The sequence below is a fragment of the Cajanus cajan genome, chromosome 2, assembly GCF_000230855.2.
Source record: "Cajanus cajan strain Asha chromosome 2, NIPB_CcT2T_4, whole genome shotgun sequence".
Lineage (NCBI taxonomy): Eukaryota > Viridiplantae > Streptophyta > Magnoliopsida > Fabales > Fabaceae > Cajanus > Cajanus cajan.
In genome coordinates this window covers 65,037,019-65,064,122 of record NC_138518.1, presented here as the reverse complement: position 1 = coordinate 65,064,122, position 27,104 = coordinate 65,037,019, and the positions used below count along the sequence as shown (strand labels likewise).

At 31.5% G+C, this 27,104-nt stretch overlaps 3 protein-coding genes and 1 long non-coding RNA gene across 5 annotated transcripts; 2 read left to right on the top strand and 2 right to left on the bottom strand.

Moving 5' to 3' along the window:
* Positions 1-1,191: 1,191 nt before the first annotated feature.
* Positions 1,192-2,240, bottom strand: LOC109804858 (uncharacterized). Its single transcript, XR_002240263.2, has 2 exons — positions 2,082-2,240; positions 1,192-1,513 (listed from the first exon to the last, which is right to left on the bottom strand). It is a non-coding gene; the product is annotated as an uncharacterized LOC109804858 (long non-coding RNA).
* Positions 2,241-7,582: 5,342 nt separating this feature from the next.
* LOC109805259 (putative clathrin assembly protein At1g03050) lies at positions 7,583-10,504 on the top strand. The gene is made up of 3 exons (XM_020367279.3): positions 7,583-7,718; positions 7,982-8,704; positions 9,228-10,504. The coding sequence occupies exons 2-3, from the start codon at positions 8,035-8,037 to the stop codon at positions 10,340-10,342; spliced, it is 1,785 nt and encodes a 594-aa protein (XP_020222868.1). The 5' UTR covers positions 7,583-7,718; positions 7,982-8,034; the 3' UTR covers positions 10,343-10,504.
* Positions 10,505-13,173: 2,669 nt separating this feature from the next.
* Positions 13,174-14,080, bottom strand: LOC109805275 (large ribosomal subunit protein eL42). Its single transcript, XM_020367300.3, has 4 exons — positions 13,922-14,080; positions 13,665-13,844; positions 13,509-13,583; positions 13,174-13,428 (listed from the first exon to the last, which is right to left on the bottom strand). Exons 1-4 carry the CDS (start codon positions 13,922-13,924, stop codon positions 13,369-13,371), a joined length of 318 nt encoding a protein of 105 aa, XP_020222889.1. The 5' UTR covers positions 13,925-14,080; the 3' UTR covers positions 13,174-13,368.
* A 6,207-nt stretch (positions 14,081-20,287) lies between these two features.
* Positions 20,288-24,711, top strand: LOC109805322 (Mitochondrial substrate carrier family protein). Of its 2 annotated transcripts, XM_020367361.3 has the most exons (7): positions 20,288-20,453; positions 20,993-21,117; positions 21,199-21,274; positions 21,627-21,722; positions 22,091-22,607; positions 23,181-23,316; positions 24,206-24,711. In XM_020367361.3, exons 2-7 carry the CDS (start codon positions 21,001-21,003, stop codon positions 24,404-24,406), a joined length of 1,143 nt encoding a protein of 380 aa, XP_020222950.1. In that variant the 5' UTR covers positions 20,288-20,453; positions 20,993-21,000; the 3' UTR covers positions 24,407-24,711. The 2 variants fall into 2 exon arrangements, with proteins under 2 accessions (XP_020222950.1, XP_020222951.1); XM_020367362.3 differs by lacking the exon at positions 20,288-20,453 and having other exon boundaries at positions 20,469-21,117.
* Positions 24,712-27,104: the final 2,393 nt, after the last annotated feature.

Here is a 27,104-nt window from a genome sequence, read left to right as displayed (position 1 = left end):
AAAAAAAAGTATGTATGCTTGAAATGGTAATGGGAGTAAGTGCTCCCACTATGTTTCATATAGATTCATCGCTACTAATGATAATTTATTCTTTTCTCATTATTTTTCTTTGCCAATTGTACAAAAAACATAAATAAAAGATTATTTTGTTATCACTACAACAAAAATTGTTTTTAACTACAATTGTTTAATGACAATAATTTAATTGCCGCTATTTAATTATATAATAAAAATATTAATGGCTAATATATAATAGTCACTAAAAGTGTATTTATATTACACTAAAGTTTACTATTAGCGACAATTATTTGTTAAAAAAAACTAGTCTCACATCGATTAGAGATAAGATAATTAAATAGTATATAAGTGAGTAATAACTATCACCTTATAAGTTAATTTATAGGGTTGAGTTAGACTCTTAATTCACTATAATAAATTAGTATCAAATCACCCACTATTACCAAGTTTAATAGTGCTATAAAACAATTAGAGACCAACTTTCACCTTATAAATCTCACATCTCTTAAGAGATAAGACAATTAAAAAAATAAATTAAAAAATATATAAATAGAAGAAAACCCTCATCTTACAAATCTCACATCGACTAGAGATAAAAAAAAAGTATATAAGTTATGAATTTAGAAAAGAAAATTATAGGAATAAAAGTCACTAAATGGATAGAAAGGAGACAATTGAAAAAATAACTTTTAATAGCCTTTAAAATGGCTACTAAAATTGCCACTAAAAAAAATAAGTTTTCCCGACAATTTAGTAGGTCTTTACCAGCATTTTATATAAATGCCGGTAATAGTATTAGCGACACTGGATACACCAGCCATTATTTAAATGCTGGTAGAAAAAATAATGACCATTTATATGGTCGCTAAAGAATAAATTAATTGCCACAAAAACCTAATTTTGATGTAGTGTATATTGCCAAAAGTTAAAATAGAATATGATATCGTTTAAACAAAACATTATAACTTTAATTAGTACGAGTGGTGAGAGAGTCGTGATACTTAATAAAGTAATCAAGATTTGAATCTTAATTTTTGTGAATGCAAAATTTTAAATTAGAAAAGAATGTTCCACTTATTAAATATCTGATAAATATTTATGAAAATTTGTTCATATATTTGACAGAAAATACTCTTGGATAATAAAAATAAAAATTAAACAAAACATTCAAGCTGAGGAAGAATTATTATTTGATGTTGATAGTTGATACAAACAATTTAGCAATAGCAATGACAAAAATGATTTGGAGTCCTTCTGCCAAGAATTTTGCAACGACCTCCTTTTTGGCAGGAGTGCCTCAGGCAAATGGCATTACAATGTTTGTCGTCTATTGTACCAGGATTGCAGCTTCCTATATGGTTGTCATAGCAGCAATACACATGCAAGTTTTTGTCATTTGAAAACATTTCCCAGTATGCTTCTATTATCGACATATTCTTCATTGCAGCATTATCAATTTTAGCTCCCTCACTCATCACTTTCTCACATCTTGATTCTGTTCCATTAATAATGCTCAAATCACAATTATACATTGTAATAATTTCATTAGGAATATGTACCAGAATAACTTCTATTTTTTTAAAAAAAATTTAAAATTTGTACTCCAAGAAATTAGTACAGCATAGTTTCAAAATATTTTACTTTTTTATATTACTTGGAAATTCAGGTTTGCATTATATATTATTCGAAATAAAATGCATAGTTTACCTATATGTGGATAATCTCCATTCACAGATATGATTAATAGAAGGTTTTTTTTATATTTATTTTAATTTAACCATGCATCACAAAAGCTTCTCATAGGTTTACGTAGCTGTTGATCTAACCACTCAAACACAAACTTATGTATATATCATAAAACGTAGCTGTTGGTTAATCGATAAAGTCATTATTGATATTAAATTTGAGATTAGTTATCTCTACTGAATATGACATGGTTAATGGAACATTTATTCCAATATCATTATGTAACCCTCATCAATATATATTTAGAAGAACACGTATATTCTTAAGAAGCATAGATTAGAGAAAAACTTTCTTTTGATCATGAAATTGAGTTTTACCTAAGAATAAAAGGATGGCGACAATGGCAATAAGGTGGGGTTTAAGCCTTCTTGCTGATCTAGCCATCTTTGAATTAGTTGCTCTCTTACGGACTAAAATTAGGACTCTACATAACATATATATACACAGTTGAAGGGGCATGTTTGCTTTCATTCATTGCGCTATAGAGAAAATTGCATTTATGATAAGTAATACTAGTTTGAGTAAATTTATCCAGAAATACTTCTAAGAGAGACAAGTAAGAAAAATAAAATTAATTTATGCATAAGTTAAAAAAAATTGTAGAAATTAATAAGAGAAAACTTTTACACATTAATTTATGCACAAGATAATTTTACCTTATAAAGAAATTTATTTTATTTATCTTTTATACTTTTCTCTCCTAAATTGTTTATAAAGAAGTTTGTTCATATACTAATATTGGTTAACATAAGTAATGATAACTTGTGTCTCTCAACTAAGATGTTCAGAGTTTGAACTCTATATCTTATATATAGAATAAATTATGTTCAGAAAGAAATGTCTATATCTATTTTATGTGTATTCATAATCTTTGACAGACACTACTAGAATTTCTCTTATTACATGAGATTTTTCCTGCGAATTTTTCATAAAAATTTGCAGGAAACGTTGTTCCTGCGAAATTTTATTTGCAGATAATATTTTCGTGGATAATATATTTTTGCGAATTTTAAAATTCGCAGGAAATTTTCCTGCGAAATTTTTTGCGAAAAAAATTCGCAGGAAAGTTTCCTGCAAAAAAAAATTGCAGGAAGTTTTCCTGGAAAAAAAAATTCGCAGGAAACTTTTCTGCGAATTTTTTTGCAAAAAATTCTGCAGGAATATTTTTTACGAAAAAATTAAAAAAAATTACTATAAATTCTATATTTTAAGAATTCATAATCTTTTATTTTCATGCCTCATACATAATCTTTTAAATTCTAATTGTAGGGGGGTGTATTGAATTAGGATTTTAAAGGACTTTTTTAGTTAAAAAAAATCCTGCGGATTTTAAAAGACTTTGCCGGATTCTACAAGACTTAAAATCAGAATTTTAATGGATTTTGCAAGACTTTTAAATTAAGATTTTAATGGATTTTGTAGGATTTTCGTGAATTTTTTTACATTTGATAAGATTTCAAAAAAAAAATCATACATTCAAATTAAAAAGAGTTAAAGACAAAAATAATAAAAAAAACAATAATGTCTAGATAAATAATAATAATAATAATAATAATTCTCCATAATATTCTATCTTCTTAAATAGCATTCATCCACATATCAATAGTTATACTAGTCCCTCAAGCATTAGCGTCTTTTCGCTCTTACTCCTGGGTTTGAATAATAGGCTCAAAAATATGATCTTCATTAACTGGTAACATTGAAGATTCATCTACCGCTTCAATTGGAAATTTATCGAAACGACATTCTTTACGTAGAAAGTTATGTAGTGTTGCACATACTAACACAAGTTCTACTTTTGTCTTAAATAAAAATGGAGGCGCTGGCTTAAAAATTGTGAACCTTGATTTAAAAATATCAAATATTCTCTCGATCACATTCCTTAAAGACGCATGACAAAGATTGAACAATTCTTTCTCATTTTCAGGGTCATTACCCTGCAAAATCTTGTAGATGATATCTTACACCTCGAAATGGAGCTAAAAATTGGCGTCGATTAGGAAATCCACAATCCACCAAAAAACATTTACCTAATTACATATGCAATATATATAATATTAGTATAATAATAATTATAATTATAATAATTATTATTATTTAAATAATAAGAATTTAGATATAGAAAAAAAAAAATATATATATATATATATATTATTTTAGTTATATATTTTTAACGATATTTATAAATGTAAATTATTCTAAAAAAATATTTTAATATTTGCTTTTTTTAAAAATAAGTTAATGAAGGCATAAATCCTAAACTTTAAAAAATTGGATACTGCAATGTCTTATGTTAATTTTCTTTTTTTAAAATATAAAAAAGTCCTAATTTCACAATATAAAAAGAAAAAGAAAAATTCATAGTAAATAAAATAAAATAATTATTGAGTTATAAAAGGAGGAGGGATAAGAGTAACAAACTTAAGGGAAGGAGAGAGATCGCAATTTTTATGTTGAGAAGGTTTTTCTCCCAACTAAGATTCATTTTCATCTCATTCTACTCTCAGAAACACTAACAAATACATCTTTTATATATATATATATATATATATATATATATATATATTGTAGAGATTATGATATCAATTTCATCTTTCACCTTTTTCTTTTCTTGACGTTTGTTATAAAAAAAATTATCACTTAAAATAAGTTGAAATTTTAAGCATTTTTTGTGTTATATAAAGGAACAAATTCAACTACATAGAATAAAATAAAGCAAGTCAATTAAAGAGAACAAACAGAAAAATAGAGCAAGTCAATGACATTATCATTTACATATCGAAGTTTCACAAAATAGGGGAATGAGATGAGAACAATATTACAATATTATATATGAGCAATGAACAATAGTGCAATATTATTAGCAGAGAAAAAATGGAGAAGACAAAAACAAAGAAAAAAAAAAGATGAAAAACTCACTTGAAAAGTCACTTCAAACAATCCTTCAAAATCCAATGGGTTTGGATGAGATTGTTTTATGAATTTGGTATTTATAGATAACACTAAAAAGTCCTTCAAAATCCCTTTCACACAACAATCCTTTAAAATCCTTATATTTTTTTAATACCAATGGATTGTTTTTAAGTTGTAAAAAATTTCAAATGAATACCAATAGATTTTAATGGACTCTTTAAAATATCTTGAAAATCCAGATTGAATACCACTGGATTGTTTTTAAGTGACATAAAATCCTGATTGAATACCAATGGACTTTTTTACTCAAAAAAAAGTCTTTTAAAAAATTCGCAGGAAACTTTTCTGCGAAATTTTTTGCAAAAAATTCTGCAGGAATATTTTTTACGAAAAAATTAAAAAAAAAATACTATAAATTCTATATTTTAAGAATTCATAATCTTTTATTTTCATGCCTCATACATAATCTTTTAAATTCTAATTGTAGATTATAAGCCTAACACTCAACCATACAATTCAACTTGTAAGCTAAGTGTTACTCCAACTTATATACTCTTTAATTGTTTTATTTTCAATCGATGTGGGATTTGAAGATTTTTTAAAATATTAAACTTATGAATTTAAATATATTTTTTTATTTTTCCTGCGAATTAAAATTTGCAGGAAAATCCGAAGGAAAATTTACCTGCAAATTTTTTTTACCATTTAGTAAACATTACTTGCAAATTTATTTTTGCAAGAAACAAAATAAAATTCTTACAATATTTTCTGCAAATTTTTACCATGAAATTTTTTTTTCCATGATTATTAAAATTGTAGCAAAATTTGTAAGAAATATTTGTAAATTATTTTTTGCAGGAAAATTCGCAAAAAAATTCTGCAAATATTTTTTTGCAGGAAAATTCGCAAAAACTTTCTAGAATATTTTTTTTTACAAGAAAATTTGTAAAAAAATAACATTTTTCTAGTAGTGAGATATTAGTCATTATTTCTAATATTATGACTATTCAAAAAAAAATTATCCAAACATATCCTAACAATTTAAAAACTTATTTATTTTACAACCTAATTTTGTGCTGGGCCATTACCAAACCGGCTCAGCCCATTCAACCATACAAAGCAAATATACTAGCATAAAAGTCCGTAAAGCCCAACACATCTATCCCAACTTCAACTTAACACCCTGCTTAATTATTTGAGAATCTTTTTGCCACTCCACAGGGACTCGGGTAGAGGACCAGAGCTAGGATTCAATGATAGGGCACAATTTTAGAAATTAAAATTTTTCCGATAAATACATAAACATTAAATTTTTTATAAAATATTTATAATTGTATATTTTTAAAAACTTATAAATAATATGGTAAAAATATATATAAAAAAAATATAATACAAATACAATGTTATCAATAACTATGAATTTGTTAAATTCCTAAACATCAAAACCACCCTATAACTACAATAATATCTTTAATCTCAAGATCTTCTCAAGGATACGTACCAAGCATGGATAATGAAAATAAAAAAAGGAAACGACAATCATACAATGAAGGGGTGAAAATTGAAGCATTTAAATTATTTTATTCATTTTCTCCTTATTAAAACACGTGAATCAAAATATCAAGTTTTATTTATAACAAAAAATAATATTTACCTCTTCAAACCATAATCTTACATCTTATAAAATCCTTCAAATATATCAATTTTTCACTAAATTAATAACTTCTATACTTTTAAAATTTTGTATAGTAAATTAAAGGTAAACCCCTAAAAAAATCGATCACGAAGGAAATCTGAAAGCATTAGATAAAATAAAATCAATTGAAGGTTCAAATTGCTTAATTTCAAAATTTGAAGGGCTTAACTGACTAAAAAGTTTAGAGGACTAAAATGGTATATAATTCAAATTAAAAGGATAAAAGAAATATTTATCTCAAATGTATTAGTGATGGGGAAACTTTAGGAGAACTGGTATTTGATAGATTTTTTTTTAAAGTAATAAATAAACTAATTTTATGTCATCAAACAAAGTTTCAAGGTTTAAATATATTTTTAGTCCCTCAAATTTAAAATAAATTTATTTTTTGTCCCTCAAATTTAAAACTGTTATTTTTAGTCCCTATAATTTTTAAAAATCTTATTTTAGCCCTTTAGGTTATCAATAACATATTTGAAAGTGACTAATTAAGACAATTATGCAATATGAACCGGATTTAATGTGATATTTTTATTAATAGGGACACCAATAAGTAGATTTTATGCAATAATGTTTGATAAAATTCTTAACAAAATTTAAATATAAGGACTAAAATAAGATTTTTTTAAATTATAAGAACTAAAAACAAGAATTTTAAATTTAAGAGACCAAAAATAGATTTATCCTAAATTTGAGAGACTAAAAATATATTTAAGTTTGAATTATTTATCCAATTCTGCGAACGACATAAAGATCATATATTATATAACCTGGACATTGATCATATATATTTTTTTTGGACAAGGATCATATAGATCATCAATTGTATAATTGACTTACTGAACATAATTGGATTGTGTGTGTGAGAGAGAGAGAGGGAGAGAGAAGGAAAAAAAAAAGTGAAGAAACTAAAGCATTCACCCGAATTAGAAAACATAGGTTGGTCACGGTACCCTTGAAAAGGTCAGAGGGTGATGAGAAAGTGCAAGCTAGGCAAACATGTCATTACAACTCATTTCAGTTCCACGTTTTCATGCTACAAAAAAGGGGCTATGCATGGCCAATTTGAGACTGGTCATAACACCTTGACACACAGAACAACAACAGAAAGAAGGCAGGTACGAAGGAAGGAAGAGGAGAGGGAAGAGAGGACTGATAGAAACAACTATCTTTCCATCTATATACCTCGTCCTTCCTTTTTCTTTTCCTTCTAAACATAAAGCAAATCTTATTCATCTGGGTTTCTAATTCTTTTTCACATGCAATGACATTCACGAGCAGTTCGGTTTTATGACACTATAAACACTTTATCATAATATTTGTCCCTCCAGCGATCTTCAAGCAGGTAACATCCCCTTTTTCCTGTTTTATCATTATATCACATTTCTCTGTTCACAATCTATCTGGTACTCCTAGTATCGATTCTCGCAGTGTTAGAATAATGTTTGACCAATAGAAATCATATCTCATATGTACAGATTCGTTCATAATTATCAGTTTTAAGATACTGTGTGGATCATGACTATGGCGAAAAAATATAGTCCTATATTTTTTAAGTTTAATTAATTTGGAATGTCCTATGAGCAAAGTGATTTGATAAATTTGCAGGGGGGGACAGAAATATTGAATATCTTGATCCAGATCAATATCCAAAACAAACCATGTCTTCAAGCACATTAAGAAGAGCCATTGGGGCAGTGAAGGATCGAACAAGCATAGGCTTAGCCAAGGTGGGAAGCAGTGCCTCACTTTCTGATCTTCATGTGGCCATTGTGAAGGCAACAAGGCATGATGAGGACCCAGCAGATGAGAAACACATTAAGGAGATTCTAAGCTTAACATGTTACTCTCGCTCATTCATCGGTGCATGTGTGAACACCCTCTCCAAGCGCCTTAGCAAGACCAGCAGTTGGACCGTGGCTTTGAAAACTCTCGTTTTGATTCAGAGGCTGCTATCAGACGGCGATCCTGCGTATGAACATGAAATATTCTTCTCAACTCGCCGAGGGACTCGCCTCCTCAACATGTCTGATTTCAGGGGCCATTCTAAACGCAATTCGTGGGACTTCTCTGCGTTTGTGCGCACCTATGCGTTGTATCTGGATGAAAGGCTTGAGTACAGGATGCAAAGCAAGCGTGGAAGGCGAAGCAGGTTTGCTTTTGATGAGGATGAGGAGGAACCTCAAGAAAGATATAGATTCAGAGAAAGAGAAAAGAATAGAGAAAACGTGAAAGCCACACCAATGTGTGAGATGAAGACTGAGGAGCTGTTTTCCAAATTGCAGCACTTGCAGTTGCTCCTTGAGCGCTTCCTAGCTTGCCGTCCCACAGGTTTGTAATTGTTACAATGAGTAATTTGCAATTAGATGAAACATGAACATACATGCTTCTTAAAACTCTGATTATAAAATATTGCTTTTAAAGAACCTCCCAATAGAAATTATGTAGCAGTGTTATTTGCACTCTAAATTTGTAATTGATATCTTGTATGTCGATAACAGCTCAAAGTGTGCATCAATTTATATTTTTCCAATAGTTATTTCAAAATTAACAGATACCGCTAGTTTCGATCTTTGATCAGAATTAAAATTTTTCCTTAGTAATATACATTGACATCTAATGAAATCTTTTTTTAAGTATATTATCAACATAAAACTCCAATTATGATAGGATAACAACAGTTACAGCACCTTATAGTAATGCATGTAAGTTTTATCTTTTTAAAACAGCATTCACTTATAACATGGTTCAAGATGGGCCATTATGCACTTTCAATTAATGTAGACATAGAATTTACCATATATAACTGTTATATATACAAGCATGAAATTGAGATACTGTTTCAACATAACAGGAAGAGCAAAGTCGCATAGAATTGTGGTAGTGGCTCTCTACCCTATTGTGAAGGAGAGTTTCCAAACATATTACGACATTACAGAAATACTGGGTATCTTCATTGATCGTGTGACTGGCATGGAGGTAACAGACTGCACTAAGGTGTACGACACTTTCTGCCGTGTCGGGAAGCTGTATGATGAGCTAGACTTGTTCTACAGCTGGTCCAAGAGCATTGGAATTGCACGCTCCAGTGAGTACCCAGAGATTGAGAGGGTCACAACTAAGAAGCTAGAGCTGATGGATCAGTATATCAAAGACAAAGCACAAAACAAGAAACTTAACATCCAAGAAGTAAAACAAGAAGAACCAGAACCTGAACCTGAACCTGAACCTGAACCCGAGGAGGACACGAACGCAATCAAGGCACTACCAGCGCCGGAATATATCCACGAGGAACCAGCAGAAGAAGTGGAGGAAGAAGAGGCAAAAGAAGAAAAATGGTTGCAGACAGAGGGTGATCTATTGGATTTAGGAGATGACATGGTGGCAAGTCATGAACATGGGGACATGCTAGCCTTGGCACTATTCGATGGCGCCGCGCCAGCAACGGGCGCCACGCAAGCTCTTCCATGGCATGCTTTTGATGATGCCTCAGATTGGGAAACAGCATTGGTGCAATCAACCAGCAACTTGTCTAACCAGAAGCCTTCTTTAGGAGGAGGGTTTGACACATTGTTGTTGGATGGTATGTATAGACAAGGAGCAACAAATGCAGCCATGCAGAGACAGGGTTATGGGATGAATGGCAGTGCTAGCAGTGTGGCAATAGGGTCTGCAGGAAAGCCTGCAATGCTAGCATTGCCGGCACCACCAACTTCAGGGAGTGCTTCAAGTCCAAATTTGATGAGTGCAGATCCGTTTGCGGCTTCATTGAATGTGGCACCTCCAGCTTACGTGCAATTAACAGAGATAGAGATGAAACAAAGGTTATTAGTGGAGGAACAACTGATGTGGCAGCAATATGCAAATGCAAGGAGTGGCATGCAAGGAAATGTTGCATTCCAACAACTACAACCTAATGGTACTTACACCGGACAGTATCAACAACACTATGGGTATTATTATCATTAATTAGAACAAACTTGTCCTTTAGTTTGCAGTTGCACCGATCTCAATAGAAATGCTTGCTTTAAACTCCTTGCAGTTTAATCACCCACAAAAGTGTAACCTAAATCCCCACAAAAAAATTAAAAGAAAAAAGTCTGCCAATTGCGGTTTAATTTCATTTCTATACATCAGGTCAAATAGCATTTTTTTTTCTCATAATGCCTTCTATTGTTCTAAAGTTTGTTGCAATTTTTGTCCTGTATTATAATCAAATTCGAATTTGGAAATATGCATGCAGCCATGGGGACCAAAAGTGAAACTACTAATCACCAGAAGATGACAGTAATTAACCTTGTCAATAGTTTAGTGGTTTTTTGGGTTACTCTTGATCAAATAGGGAAAACCAATGCATATATTATTTCACTTAAAAAATGAAATATCTTAATTTGCTGTAATTCTCTACCTTACACACTTTTTGTAAGCATGATATTCATGTATACAACTAAAAACAATAACTAATTTTCGTCTCATTAAATATTTTCTTCTCGGTATTACATATTACATATTCAAAATCAAAATTCAAATAAAGGCTAATTTATTTAAGAGTCATAAATCATTATCATTTGTGTCAACTAATTTTAATTTATTTTAATTACAAATATATTGACTACTACCAAACTTGTTCTCGTGAATGCATAACAGTAACCTTTAAATTATGAAACATAAATTATGAGTTAAGAACGTGTTTTTTTTTTTAAAAAAAAAATTCTAAGCTTAATTAGTAAATAAAAAGAAAGTATTAGAAATGGTGGGGAAAGCCAGTAACCATGAAAGTGTTACGTTTGAAAAGTCTATATCATTCCACCGTGCAGTCGTGTACCATGATTTTAAGCAATGTGAAGCTAATTCGTTATAATCAAACCATGGTAAATAACTAGCACCTACATAAAAAATGAAAAGAGAAATAAAACATTTTAGGTACGTAATAGTACGTTCAGTTTAAATTTAAAACATCTGAATTTCTATCTACTTTAAATTACTCGGAAACGACTGAATTATTGAAATTTCAATGGAATTTTATGAATATATCATCAATGATTTAAGACAATCGCAACCTATCTGTTTTTTTTTCTTTGTATTATCATCGATTTAAGTCAATTGCAAAACTTTCTTGGATAAAATGAAATTAGTTTTGCAACCTTTATAATTACATCATCAATGCTAACAGTAAAAATGTAATTTTATTATAATTTATAACAGTAATGGAAAATATAGCTAGTTAAAAAAGGAAATTTGTGACATCTTGATCATTTTTTTGCTTCAAGATAACTAAAAACACCCGATGCACTTTTATAATTAACAGAAAACTAGTGATGTTGTTAATGCATGAACTAGAAAACTATATAATTTGTTGCTTCCTACATAATACTATTAACTAGAGCCAAAACAACTTACACTTTACACAAATGAATGAGACGATAAACACCTTATAGAACTAAGGCTATAAACAAGCAAGAAGGCCTGCAATGCTTAATTGCTAGGAGCTACCACCACAAGGAGTGGTTCAAGTTTAAGTGCAATTCCGTTTGCGACCTCATTGGCTTTCGTGAAAATATCGAGATAGAGATGAAACGAATTTTTTACGTAAATATTATTTTTTTTAAAAAAAAATACCCAAATAACCACTGTGCAGATTTATTTACAGAAATAGAATCATTCACTGTTCAAGCTCAGAATTCGGTTCTCGGGGAACTCCGGGAACCAAATTTTGTGCATCAAAGTGTATTTTTTTTTGTTTTTTCAACTCAGGATTCGGTTCCCCGGGAACCGAATTCTGAGTTGGTTTTATATTTTTTTTTTCGTGTTTGCAGGGAAACGTGGGCAGATGTTGGAAGCGGAACGGCCCGTTCCGAAAGCAGAACGGGCCGTTCTGCTTAAAGGAACAGAGTGAAATTTCTGAAAGTGAAACGGGACAAGAACGGGCCGTTCCAGCGTTAAGAACGGGCTGTTCCTTTAAGGAGAAAGGCCCGTTCTTCTTTCGAAACGGGCCGTTCCGCTTTCGAAACAGGTCGTTCCGCTTCCGGGTCTGCCCACGTTCCCCTGCGAACACGAAAAATATATATATATATATAACCAACTCAGAATTCGGTTCCCCGGGAACCAAATTCTAAGTTGAAAAAACAAAAAAAAAATACACTTTGGTACTCAGAATTCGGTTCCCCGGGAACCGAATTTTGAGCTTGAACTGTGAATGGTTCTATCTGTGTAAATAAACATGCACAGTGGTTAATTGGGTAATTTTTTAAAAAAAAAATAATATTTACGTAAAAAATTCGAGATGAAACAGGTTATTAGACGAGGAACAACAAGCTTTCGTACAAATGTCAGAGATAGAAATAAATAAGGTTTTAAACGAAGGAACAAGTAATGTGGCAGCAATATGCAAGGAGTGGCATCGATCCAAGGACATGCTGCATTTGCAAAACAATAACATAATAATACTTGCATTGGACATTTTCCACAAAACTATGCGTATTGTTATCATTAATTACAACACATTTTCCTTTAGTTTTCAGTTGCACTGACCTCATTTGACATGCTTGTTCCAAACTCCGTGCAGTTTGATCACTCACATAAATGTGTTATGTAATGTAAACCCCCAGAAAAAGTTCAAAGAAAAAAGCTACAAATTTTGGGTTTGATTTCATTTCTATAATTGTTTCATAGTGACTACTCAAATTTACACCTAACGGTTGAAACCAAAAGGAACATTATCCCTTCCAGACGAATTAGCCTACGGAACGATTCACTAGCGGCACGCTCAGTATATATATAACAAAATGAAAATGCAATAATTCAAGGAAGAAATAAATTAGTCATTGACACTATAACAGATTAAGAGTTCTGAAACAAATTGAAACTGTAAACTCTAATATCCTCAAACGCAAACACTTGAGCAAAATCAAAAGCCAAGCAAGGCAAACAAAATAAGAAAAGAGAATAGAGAGAGAGGGAGAGAAAGTTTGAAATAGAGAATTCTACTATTCCATCTAGAAGAGAGAGGTTCCTTTTCCCTTCTTGTCACCACCGATCTCAAAGTGCTTGCACCTCTGCAAAACGCAAGCACATTAGGCACGTGTTAGCACAAAACGACAACAAGAAAGCGAAGCGACGGGAAGAGACGATTTACCTTGATTGGATGCTGGGAAACGTGCTTGCAACCCTGGCACTGCAGCCTCAACACGATTTTCTTGGTGGTTTTCGCCTAATTAATTAAAAAAAAAATATGATAAGTGGAGCGTTGGTGAATTAGTAATGAAAAAGGGAGGAGGTGTTTGGGGGAAACCTTTTTGTGGAAAACGGGCTTAGTCTGTCCACCGTAACCGGACTGTTTGCGGTCATAACGGCGTTTTCCCTGAGCGGCGATGCTGTCCTTACCCTTCTTGTATTGGGTGACCTTGTGGAGCGTGTGCTTCCTGCACTCCTTGCTCTTGCAGTATGTCTTCTTTGTCTTCGGAACGTTCACCTACCAACAATGATTTCCAATCAGAAATGCTTCAACACAATGAATGAAGAAGAAGAAGAAGAAGAATAAGAGATTACCATTGCGTCTATGAGATCAGAGAGCTAAGGCGGAGGCACGGTGTGTGGGGTTTAGTGTCTTCTTTCTGCGAATTAGGGTTAGTTAAATGCCTTTTCTCTTTCTCTTTCTCTATGTTGGGCTTTTTTCCCTTTCTCTTTCTCTGGGTTGGCCCAAATCCAACTAAGCATGAACCAATTATTTTCTGAGTCGCTCTTTTTTTTACGTTATCCTCAAAGATTTAATTTCGGAGTTAGAGTTTACAAAAGTTTAATTTCAGAATGAATTAAATATTATTTTGAAAAGGGTTTATAAAGCACTTTGAAATTGGCTTTTTCAAAACATCATTAATATATTTCAAAATTAAATTTATTGAAATAATGCATGCAGCACATTGTATAACAAATAAAATGGACCAAAAATGGGGAAATTGAGTGATTAACTATTAGACTAGGCATGGCAACGGGGCGGGACGGGGCGGATTTTACGTTCCCCGCTCTTGTCCCTGCAAATTTAAACCGCCCCGCCCCCGATACTCGTCGGGGATAAAATTTAGGTGCCCATCCTCGTCCCTGGCAAGGTTCGGATTTCCCCGCCCTGCCCCCATCCTCGTTCCTACTTTTTTTCTTCTTTTTTTTTCTTTTTTTTTAAATAAATATGAATAATTTTAAAAAAAATAAAAAAAAATAATATAAATTTTTACATATAAATATTTCTAATTTTGATTTATATATATATAAAAATAATTTGTTAATTATATTATTAAGCGGGGCGGGGGCGGGGTGAGTATTAACATCCCCGTCCCTGCCCCCGCCCCCGATTTTATCAATCGTATAAAATCTGAACCTGAACCCGAACACGATAAACACATATTTTTCTCATCCAAATCGGAGCGAGTTCGGGCAGGTACCCACGGAGACGGGTTAGATTGCCATGCCTATATTAGACTCTTGACAAAGAAGAATAAACGTTGGATGAAAACAATGGGTGGAACTATTAGGATGCAACATAAAATGGATAAAAAGGTGAAATTGAAGAGTGATTTTTTTTTCTCTTTTAGCTAAATCTGAAAAGGTTAATTATATGAAATAATAATTAGTAAAATATATATAAAGGATTTACAGTTTTATTCAATGTTATAAGATTTAGACTAGTTATTCACTTAGTAAAAGTTCAACAATTTAATTACGCTTTTTGTGATTCATGTTTCACAATTATGGGAATTTTGTTATTTAATTTTTAAAAATTACTTATTTTATCACTTGTTACATTAATTATTGATGTGACATATTAATTATTAATGTCTCATATTAATTATTAATATAAATTGTTGATGTGATATATATATGATAGCATGACAATGTATTATATTAGCAATTAACATATCATGTAAATAATCGATATGAATACTAATAGTAATTAATAAAATGGTAAAATGTGCAAAATTGTAATAAAAAAATGTACTACGAAATGTACAATTTTAAAAGTTAAGTAATAAAATTTTTAAATCATAAAATATAAGTGATAAAAGGTACAATTAAGTCTTTAAAATTACAATGAGTTGATATACATTAAAAAAAATCTAAATATTCATTTAAATTTCTTATCTAAATAAAATGCCTTAAAACACTTATTTTATTTATCTATTTGGCATGTATTTACATTTTCTTGCTTGAAATGTTTTTTTTATAAATAATTTTTAGGTATAGAATTCGCTAATATGCTCACTTAAATTTTAGTTATAATGCGTTAATAAGTTATAACTAAGGATTATCTTAAAATATATCAATAGTGTAATTTACTAACTTTTTTTAACTAAAAACTAAGTGAGTGTGTGTTAGCTAATATTAGTAAGATTTGCTAATATACGCTCGTTTATTTTTTAGTTGGAGTATATTATTATCAGCAAGTTATAACTAAAGTTATCTTAAAATACATCAATGATGTAGGCTGAGTTTGGCCTAGTGGAAGTTTGTTAGGTCCACACATTATGAACGTGTGTACAAGGGGGTTCTTAGCTTGAATCTTGCGAAAAACATCTCCTTTGATAAGAGTTTACCCATGTCGTTCTAACTCTCGAGATCTAAAGTTCCCTCTCCAAAGTTTTTCTCAACAAAAAAAATGTATTTTCTAAAGGAAAAAAAGGTGTATATTCTTATTAGTTTAGTTATAATAATAATAAAAAAATTAGTTTCAAATTTTAAGGTTTAGAAATATATGTTTATTTTTTATTATTTTCATTTTCCAAAAATATATTTCATCTCATCTCGGAAGAGTTTGTGTCTTTTTCTTTTGATTAATGAAAAGGTCAATAAAAGACTAAAAAACAAGGAAAAACTAACAATAAAATACATTAGTTGAAAAATCAACCATAACAAGGATTTAAAAAAAAATATACGAGATCATCAAAATTCCTTGAGCCTAGATTCATTACTAATTTTGGTAAGGGCATCATTTGACCAATTTGTCTCTCTAAAAACATGCTTACAACTAAAAGACAAAGTGACAATATGAAATCTTTACTAACCTAAAAAGGACTATAACAAGGATATAGAGGACGAGATCCCTTATTTACGAGCAAAGTTGTCACTTGAGAGTCAATCTCAACATGTTCTTAAAACTTATATGCACAGCAAGCTTAACTCCATGTAAGACTGTCCATAACTCCACTTTATTGTTGAATAGTCTCCCAAGAAGCAAGCATAACTAGTAACAAAACAATCAAAAGGATTCTTGACTAGATCTATTGTAGAAGTTTCTTGACAAATGAAAGGAAGGTACCATCGTAATTTATCTTCACAAAATCTTTAGGGGATTGTCCAAACAAGAAGCCTCTAATGAGTATTGTCCTTTAGACATGGGGAAGTCAATATTGAAAGTCTCTTTTAAGCTCATAGTTAACATATTTGTTTGGTTCCATATTGAAGCATCACTCTTCATGACCTATTAAAAATCAAATGGATAAAACACCATTCAAATCCTTGAAATTGTAAGCCACTTGTACTTTAGCCCTTAAAAGTATAAAAATTCAAAAAGAGTCTTTGAAAATGTAATTTTAGTCCAAAATTCCCAAAAAAAAAACATGTGACTTAAGTGCTAATATTAATGTATATTCAAGGACTAAAGTAATAATAAGTAGTCACTTTTAGAGACTTAAGTGAAACAAATAGAACTTTTAGAGACTTATTCATAATTTTCTTACTTTCAAGGACTAAAGTGATAGTGCCATGCACTTTCAAGGACTCAAATGGTGTTTTACTCATATCAAATTGTTCCTCCTCTCCCAAAGAAGTTGCAAAGCAAAACCAAATGCAATATGCCATGAGTTTGTTTGTTGAGTCGTGTGCTTGAGATTAAGAGAAAGCCAAATTTTCTAATCATCGCCCCATAATGATTGTTTCAAAAGAGTCAAAACATTATTACCCTAAAAACTCTTGGAAGAGTGACGATCCCTAAAAAGATGGATAGGATTTCCATCAAACAAATTACCAAATTATAAAGATGGCAATTCGCATAAGAAGTGAGCCCTCATAAATTTATTGTGGTATTTGCAAAGAAAGCATCATCATGAGTTGCTTTCCAAAGGAAATATATGTTTTAAAAGGTTTAGGACACTTCCAAACACAACATAAGGGATTTTATGAAACACTAAGAGTATTATTCATAAGGTAGTATGCAGATGCTAAAGAAAACTTTCATTTTTTGAATGTTCCCAATAAATTATGTCTGGATAACCACCCATAATAGAGGGAATTATAGCAATGATTTTGTTTAAGACTTGTGTAGGAACTAAAAAATTCAAAAACTCCAAATTCCAAGTAACATTTGAAGTAACAACATCAATATATCTCGTATTTAAATCATAATCATGAATTGGGATTTAGGACCTTTATCAAGAGAAGAGTCATTTTCTCATTTAATACTCACACATCTAATCATAATCTAATTCTACATCCATTCCATACCTTCCAAGAGATAACTTTTGAAAAAATTTCCCATATACAACCAATTCCTCACCAATAATTAGAGGCATTCTTTGGGACATTGATATTGAAAATATTGTCATCATTGTAATTGTATTTGCCACAAAGGACCCTTATCTAGAGCTTGTCCTTTACATATAGAAAAATCCCAAGCAAGTTTTAACATGTAAGCATCATTATTGACTTTCCAATTTCCAAACCAGCAACAAATTTAGGTATATTGTATTCACTTAATAAAATGTAAGTGTTTTGTATCATCATGATTGCCTAGAAGAATAGACCTAGACAACTAATCCAAATTCTCGCGCAACATTTTAGGCAAAAGATGTTTATTTTTATCATAATAATACTTACATGTACATTGCAAATACTTTAGGGATGATTTATAGTTCATTATGCTCAAACTTTGGCAAAATATGAATTGTGAAAGATTCCAATAGCTAAGGTTTAAGCAGTAGCGAACATGAGGAGGGGCATTTGTCCAAGGACCCATTTTTGGAGCTACACAAAAATATATCATTTAGTTTATAAAACAATTTTTTTTTACATAATTAAATCATATAAAAATTTATTATTGAAAATAAATTAATCATGAACATTTTATTAATTGATAGATGATGTTTTCAATTCTTAACAAGAATTTCCCTATAATTTTAAGAAAATAAATTAATAATGTTGAATATAAATAAAATAATCTGACGTAGTCAAGGTCTTATGGGAAAATAGTTCTTGACAAAGTCAATAGATACTCCTATCAATATCATGGTACCAAAAAAAGTAAAATAAAATAATGTAATATATTATTGACTAATATCTTTTTTTAGCATGAACATCCATAAGTGCTAACGTAAATTTATAAATAAAAGTTTCCTTGAACTTTCTTTTTTCTCTATCTTTTTATCTCTAATTTCTCTAATTCTCTTTCTATTATATGAATCTTGACTACTCTTGCTATGCTAAAATCTCAAATCAAATCACAAACCTCTATGAGTTTCTTTATGATATGTCATTATTATAATTTTTTTTTACTATGCACTTATTTCTAATGACAACTCATAGTCTTATAGGAAGTACCATATGTTTAGTCATTTTTTAACAAATGTGTTTAATTATTTATTGTTTACACATGAGATTTCATATCATAGATAATATTCACATAATTATGTGGACATCATTTTTTTTTGTTTGCTTAAGATAAGTAAAAAACTCTAAGGTTGGTATGAGTTTACTGTCTTTTTAGATTGGTGGCAACCATGATATAAAAGAAAGACATTTTAGTTTTTTTATTTATCATGGCTTAATCCTTATCAAAGAGTGAATGGAGTTTCAAAGTCTCAAACAAATGGGTTAAAGGAACATCATAACGGTAACAAAAGAATTGATAGTGTTATTTGTTAAGGCGGTGTCATTGTATCACAAAGCAATGACTTTATATTAAGGGGGTGTTTGATACTCAATATTTTTTTTTTCTCGTGAATCTAAAATTGAAAAGGATAGTTTTTCATTTTTGGTTTGTTATTTTAAAAAATATTTCTAGTAAACATTATCTCGATAATGGTTTTTACATAAATTTCCCAAAAATTTGTTGGCCTTGTGGAAGCGTGCCAAGTCCTCAAAGTATGAAAATGTGTACAAGGATACTCTGCAAGAAAGTCCTTGGCTAGTTCCTGTTAAAAACATCACTTGGAAAGAAGGTTTACCATTGTGACTCTAATCCTTGAGATTGTGAAATTCCTTCTCCATAATTAAAAATTATGATTCTTGAACATGAAAAAATTTCATGTACCAAAAGCTCCATAAGTGAATCGACATATTTAACAATAAAAGACAATAGTTGAGTGCATGTAAGTTATAATAAGATTTTGCTCTTGAATTAGTTTGAGTTGTAAAAATTAATGGGTGAAAGAGTGAAGCTAATTTTAATGCTCAACAAGATCCAAATCAAATGCAACTGATATCGAAATTTCAAAAATGTTATTGCTTTCAAAGTTAACAATGGAAGACTGATACAAAAAAGTTGCTAGCATAAATAGTTTAATATTTGTGTTTCTCGACTAAAGATCAAAATTTGATCTTTGACCTAGACAAAAAAATTGCAAATGAATATACCATTTTATTTATAATATAGACTGATTTGATGAAAAAAAATTATATCTCTTAATTATAAAAAAAATAAAAAATAATAGTGGTAAATTTTTTAACGTATTCTTTTTAACATATTTTTAATATTTAGGTTGAACTTTATTAAAAACTACTAAAAGTTGTGAATTTTAATAAATTTAAACTAATAATAAGGAATATATTAGAAAATGTATTAATTAATGTTTTTATTTGAAATCGAAAACATACGATGTCGTTTTAAAAACGCAATATAATTTTTTTATTTTAAAATGACCCCTCATGTCCTGTCTCCTTGTGTGTTCGCTCTTCTTCTCACAGTAACACTCTCGCGCCGTCTCGAGTCGCAAACCTGACCCTGGCGGCCTCACAAGTCAAGCCACCGCACTCTGCAAAGGCGCCACGGCCTCACCTCTGACTAGCGGCAGCATTTCCAATTTCCATTACTCCACTGGTGCCATATTCTTTTTTGTCCACTACTGCATTAACCCATTAATCGATCTCTTTCACTCAAATCAATATTTTGAGTACTGCTCTAGAATGTTTATTACAAATTATTTATCTCTATTGATCTGAACTCTTTATGGCAGCATGTTGTTACTCGCTAACTTTATGAGTTATGATAATTTGTGCTGTGAACTTTTTTTTAGTTTCTTTTTTCAGTTATGAATTGAATTTTTTAATGTTTTTTAAAGCGTAAAACTTTACATGTTACGAATTATTTATAATTTTGTAATTTGTAATATAGATTGAATCATACGGTTCAATTACTGAGCAGTAGATAGCCGGTCCGAATTTCATATCATTTTTGTATTAAGAATTGTGTATTTAATTACAACTAATTCTACTCTACTCCATAATTCCAACTATGGTTAAATAAACAAGCAGTGTCAGTGTGTGTAGTCCGTAGGGTTTAAGATCGTGTTCCAAAACACTCGCGCAGGTTCTCCCTTCAAAAATCTTCATTCTTCTTCTGTTTTCCCCTTACTTTAGATGTTAAGATGGAGGAGTTATCGCAGAACCAGACAATTGTCGTTCATGGGATTGCTGGTGCTGCCTCAGTGACTTTAGCCACGGCTTTCACTTATCCTCTTGACACCATCAAAGTTCTCATCCAGGTTCTTCAACGCCCCTTCTTTTTAACCACTGCCTATATGGTTGTGTTTTGAATTGCTTCAAATTCTTTTGTTTATTCAAAGGTTGGTTCCAGTGCCAGTAAAGAATTGGACGCTGCCCGGGCTTTGACGAGAGTAGTCTCTCTGTCGGGTAATGCAGGTAATGCTATTCCTTTTCTTTTGGAGGGAGTGTTGCAATTGCATACTGCATGACAAGTTAAGCTTAGGAGAAATACTGACCCTTTTGTTGCACGGAACTAGATTTAAATATGTGTGTGTAACAGACATGTTAATGCTGGGGATTGATGATGATAGACATCATTTACTAAGTAGTTTGTGCTCTGGATTAATAGAAAAAGGACATTTGTTTTGACATTTTCAGATTTGTTCTCGTGTTACAGGTTTTGTGAAGCTAGCTAACTGCGTGTTCCTTTTGGTTTCTTGATGCATAAACTTTATATACTATACACCTAATGTTAACCTGGCCGTCTTGTTGTATTTGGGCATTTCAGGTTTGTACGATGGTTTTGGCTGGTTTGCGGTTGGAAGGATTTTTGGTCTGGGAGCACGATTTGGGGTTTATGAAATCCTGACTGCCTTGTATAAAGGTAATTAAGTATGTTTTTTTAATTGAATTCTTTTATGTGATTAATATTCTTTTTTTGTTTCAATTTTTTCACAAATATCCATGAAATAAAGTGGGACTATTTTGTCATAAATGCTTATGACATGTTTTCTTTATAGAAATCATTCAAGATTGAAGTTTTGGTATGTCTGTAGATTTAAGATTGTGCGGCATTGTCTGATTTTAGATGGCCTTTTGATTGTTTGACTAGCTTTATTTTTCTTTTTTATTTGGACAATGCCTTTTGGAGCTTGTTGTCTGCAAGTTACAATTTTACAGTGCATTTCTTTTCTGTGGAAAATGATTTTGGTGCTCACAAGTATATGCTTTTTTGGCTTTGGCATTTGGCAGATGGTAGGGAAGATAATTATTTGCTTGCTTCTGAGGCTCTTCTGGCTGGCATGGCAGCTGGTGCCATTGAGGCAGTCATAAGCTCTCCATTCGAACTCATCAAGCTTCGTATGCAGGTTGCCTCTGCTTCATATGTTCCAAGCTCCAAGTTTTCTTTGGAAAAGGGGGCTCGTACGCCTTTAATTGCAAGATTACTTCATGGGTGTTATCCAGACAAGAGGTCCTTGAACCTATATGTTGGTCTCATCTCCAGCCTAACAACCAAAAATACTAACGTGACCAGTGCTTTACTAGAGTATCCATGGACAATGACAGGATCTGGGATGCCACCATCAGTTTCCAGTGTCAAGAGACCATCAAACATTATATCTTTGGAAGGATGGAGCACATTATGGAGAGGTCTACGTTCTGGAATAGTTCGAGATTCTGTGTTTGGTGGCATATTTTTTTCGACCTGGCAATTTCTTCACGAAGCAATGTTAGATTGGAAGGCTGTAGGGATGAATCCTCCACCCAGGTTCATCTCTTATTCATTAATTAAATTAACATTTCTTTTGTATCATTCTTCCTTTTGTTGTGTATATAGTATGCTCGTTTTTGGGAAAAATAGCTGTGTGAAAGAATTCTGACTGGGAAGTTGTCTAACTACAGCTTATGATGCTTAACATTTTGTCTAGATTTTCTACCTTGTTATTTCTTTATACGTAGATTGAGTTGCAATAGCCTTTATGTCCAATAGAAATTGCTTGTTTTCTGGCTGTAAACTATGGATAAGGTTGATGTGGATAGGTTTATGGGCTTTTTGTTTTTCATTTTCTGTTTGATTTTTTTAAGTAGATACTAATATACTATGTTATGCTGCACCAAAAGAATCAATTAGGCAATTACACTGGCTCAAATGTTTGTTTGATTGAGTTTTTCATGTGATCCTTTCTGTGATTTTATGTCTGCAATAAGATTGGTAGTGGTTGGATACTTGATGCATTAAATTTTTTATTTTCTCATCTACTAGTGATTTTAGCTTAATTAATTTAATTGCTAGTGATTTTAGTTATCCATTTTTGGTCTAAGTGTTCTTGTCCTGACTCAGGTCAAATGAAGACATCAGTCCATTGTCTCCTTTGACAGTTAGTCTTACTGCTGGATTCTCAGCTTCACTTGCTGCGGCTGCTTCCCATGGTTTTGATACTTCAAGAAGTAGATCACTATGTACTGTGCTGCCAAAGGTATGAATAATACTGGTTGTTACTGAAAAGTTTGAAAACTGCGTGTGGATTATTGTCTTGTTTTGATTACTCTTACGTGTCAAAGCCTTAGTATTAATCATAAAAAGGAAAAAGTTGTGTTTGAATATTTTCTATATTTTGGCATTTTACAGTAATATTATTTGCACTAAGAAATAAGAATTGCTCTTCTTTTCAGACAAAAAAAAAATTGAAGAACAGAAGAGTACAGAGGACAAGGAAGCTAAGATAGTCTCCTTAAACTAGACAAAAATTAACATGAATAGAGTAACTCTTTAAAGTTTAATCTCTGCATTTCAACCAAGTAGAAGAAAACCATATGCTGATGATGCTGTAAAAAAGTCCCGTTCCATATTAAGTCCAAGATTAAAATATTTTCTTTATTGTCCAATAATTCTGTGTGTCCTGACTCCTGATAGGAGGAAGTATTTTCCTATTTCTAGAGATCGAGTATTTTCCTATTTCCTCTATAGTCCCGGGAAGCAACTGTAGGATTCTTTTCTGATAGTCATCAAGTTGTGTTTTAATACTTACGGCCCAAAACATTAGTTCTGATGTCTAGATAGTAAAGTCACACGTTAAAATTAAAGATAGTGGGGGCAAAATGCTTGAAAAATGTCCAAGTATGGTTACGAGCAGTTTAGTTTTTGAAATTTATGTCTTCATTTTTCCACCAGTGACCCACAACCCACTTGTTGATCATATCATTATTATTTGCTTAAGTTTATATGCTAATAGTAATAATTTTTTTATGATGTCATGCCAAACTTTGAATAATATTAATACCTCAATTAAGTAAATAAATACTGCAATTTCATGAATTTCCAAATTGTAACCAATCTGATACCTATTTGCACTTTGTCTGGTTCAGTACATCTCGATGGAGAGAAAGCTTCTGAAATGGAAACCACAAGGAAACAAGTTTGAAAGATATACTGGGATCCATCCTTCTGACAGAAATGTCTTGTTCCGCGGTATTGGTTGGCGGATGGCTCGCTCTGGGTTGGCATCATTCCTGATTGTAGGAAGCTATTTCTTTGTTGCTGATCATCTTGCTTCTAGTTTGACATAATTGCCACATATTGATACCACATTTTGGTTAATAACTTAATTTGAGGGTGCTGCGCGTTACTAGTTAGTAAAGAAATATAGAAAGGAGACAGTACTTGATGCTTACCACAGTTGAATCAGACACTGGTGGGAATCAGTACCCTGATTGTGGTCCAGATAAAAAGTAATTAGATTGCATTTGTTCAATAAATATAAAAGATTCTTGATGTGGGGATTCACAATAGGAATTTTATTTTCTACTTCTATCACACAAGAGTTTGTACCTTCCCGCGACTGGCAATTAAATAAGAACATATATTTTCTGCATGTTCCTGTATTATTGCATCCCTTTCTTTGAGTTTGAATATAAAAGTAATTAGTTTTATTAATTATGTGGTCATTCTCTAAGTTATAACGACCTTCATATTTTGCCTGTTTGCACCACCCGTCCACACATCCGTTTTTCCCCACACAAAGAAGTTGCATTGTATCCAAGAATTCTTAACTTTATACAGCATGCTCGAGTATTCGTGTAAAATAAAAAATGTTTGAGTATTGTAATATAAAAAACAAACTATTTTCTTATGAACTTCATATATTTATCCCGTTTATGTGGCCCTTAATTGGATTAGTTTTCTCTTGATCCCTCATGGTGCAAAGCCACAGCCCACAGGACACCTTTTCCTCTTTTTGTTTCCTTCATATGTTAGGACCTTTGTCCCTTGGGCGACAAGTTCTCTCCCTTTAGCACACTGAGCAATTTTACCTTCGAACACCTTTTCCCTTTTGAGTAATCCCTTTGTGTGGGGTTGACTTATTTTGAACTTTTCTGTTGACTTGTGATGGTTGCATGGGTGGGTTGGTATAATTAACTTAACTCAAAAGCTACCTAGGTATTGGCCTCACAATCATGCGCGCTCGTTGTACTTTTTGCCATTGTAAGGGGGGAAAACATAATTCCTAGAAAACAAGCAAGCCAAAGGCGAATAGGGTTGGGATAGATGAGTACTTCTCAAACACCTGCCTTTTTCTTTGTGGCTTTCAAAACACATAAATTTCGTTGCAAACAACCAAAGCTTTATGAACAAGGTGAAAGCCAAGGCCCATTGGGAGGGTTTTCATGACAGACAATCATAATGACTTCCAATTTGATTTGGCATTTTCAACTTTCCAGGTCCAAACGGGGGCATATAGTTTGAGATTGAGAGCCACAAAGTATAATTATGTGGTTCTTCTAAGTAATGACTTTTGGTCTCTTTGAAGTTGCCACCGAAAATCACACCTCTCTGTCTCTCACTCAAGTCACATGTGTTATGTTATTAAGCAAGCACGAGTGAGATGATTAGGAGGTTCAGTGGTTACGAGCTGATTAAGCAATGAAATAGTATTATTATTATTATTAATATTATTATTATAAGAAGCAATGGAGGGATGGTAGAGTAGTTTCGTAAATGATGGACTCGTGGACGCGAAGATCGAAGGGCAGCATTCCAAGATAGGACAAAACCTCCCCTCTTTTTTAGTATTTTGTTTTTCCTTTAAGTACCAAGTTTCAGATGTTGGATTCTATCTTAAGATTTCAAATCACGTTGCAAGAAGAGCTACATGACTTTAAATTACTGTTTTAATTGAAAATGAAAATATATTTTTGCACAAAATTATTTACAACCATGAGAGATAGGAAGAGAGGAAAGAGAATTGTGTGATAGAATATGTGATGTGATGAAAAAGATATTATATGAATAAAATAACTAATTGAAAAATCACTTTACTATATGACTTGAAAGATAAGGTTTTACTTCACTTGCAGCTTTTTAGAAGTTTTAAGGATTGTTTTTATCTTAATTGTGAAAGTGTTGGGAGACAATCTCTGTATGGCATTGTGGTTTGATGCTGGCAACGATTTTGTTCTATTCCTAACTGCCTGCAGTAAGTTGAGGAACAATATTTCTAAAGATATTATACTTTGGGTAGGAGAGATCGAAGACGAAAAGTTATTAAAGGAATAAAAATGATGAGATATAATTGATTTCCTCTTGTTAGTGGATTTAATACACGGGTCAAATAGTTTCATCCTTTTTACTTAGTAGCTGTGAGATGTCAGTTATTACATTACTTTAGTTAGTTAGTATAAAGCAAAACATAAAGGTAATGCTATAAAAGCTTGTCTGGTTTATCATAATCTTGGAATTTCATTTGCACATCCTATCAAAATCAAATTATTAAATTTGAAATGAATATATATGTTTGTCGAGGGGCAGTGTCATGGCTCTTATTCTTTTATTTTACCAGAGGAGCAGTGTATAGTAGCTTTTTTATTTTACCAAAGCATTTAGTAAGTTTTTGTGTTACCTTTGTTTAATTTTGAATTTGTCTTTCACTTTCATATTTTTTAGTATAACGATAATAATGAGGTTTTGAGTTTATAACTTCACAACCTACCTAAGATCCTCACGATTAATGAAGTTTTAGTGGATTCTTAACTTCCATATTTAAAGCTTCTTTGTGTAACTTTATAAACGGGGTTTAGTTGTATGTTTTTTCTTTTCTTTCTTTCTTTTAAGTGTGATATGCCATTTTAGATATAAAACAAAATCAATTATCAAGCACGCCTTTGCCAAAAGAATCATTGTCTCATTGCAATTGGATGACTTAAATTCTGATGCTGTTACTAAATACCACTTGTTTCATTAATTAACTAAACATGTAGTTACTAGAAA

Excerpts from the sequence above, each read along its gene's own strand:
- LOC109805322 (XM_020367361.3), top strand. The coding sequence starts at position 21,001 with ATGGAGGAGTTATCGCAGAACCAGACAATTGTCGTTCATGGGATTGCT. Across the intron at positions 21,723-22,090 it reads CCTGACTGCCTTGTATAAAG|ATGGTAGGGAAGATAATTAT; the intron begins GTAATTAAGTAT and ends GGCATTTGGCAG. Across the intron at positions 22,608-23,180 it reads GGGATGAATCCTCCACCCAG|GTCAAATGAAGACATCAGTC; the intron begins GTTCATCTCTTA and ends GTCCTGACTCAG.
- LOC109805275 (XM_020367300.3), bottom strand. Across the intron at positions 13,584-13,664 it reads AGCCCGTTTTCCACAAAAAG|GCGAAAACCACCAAGAAAAT; the intron begins GTTTCCCCCAAA and ends TTAATTAATTAG. Across the intron at positions 13,429-13,508 it reads TTTCCCAGCATCCAATCAAG|AGGTGCAAGCACTTTGAGAT; the intron begins GTAAATCGTCTC and ends TGCGTTTTGCAG.
- LOC109805259 (XM_020367279.3), top strand. The coding sequence starts at position 8,035 with ATGTCTTCAAGCACATTAAGAAGAGCCATTGGGGCAGTGAAGGATCGA. Across the intron at positions 8,705-9,227 it reads CCTAGCTTGCCGTCCCACAG|GAAGAGCAAAGTCGCATAGA; the intron begins GTTTGTAATTGT and ends TCAACATAACAG.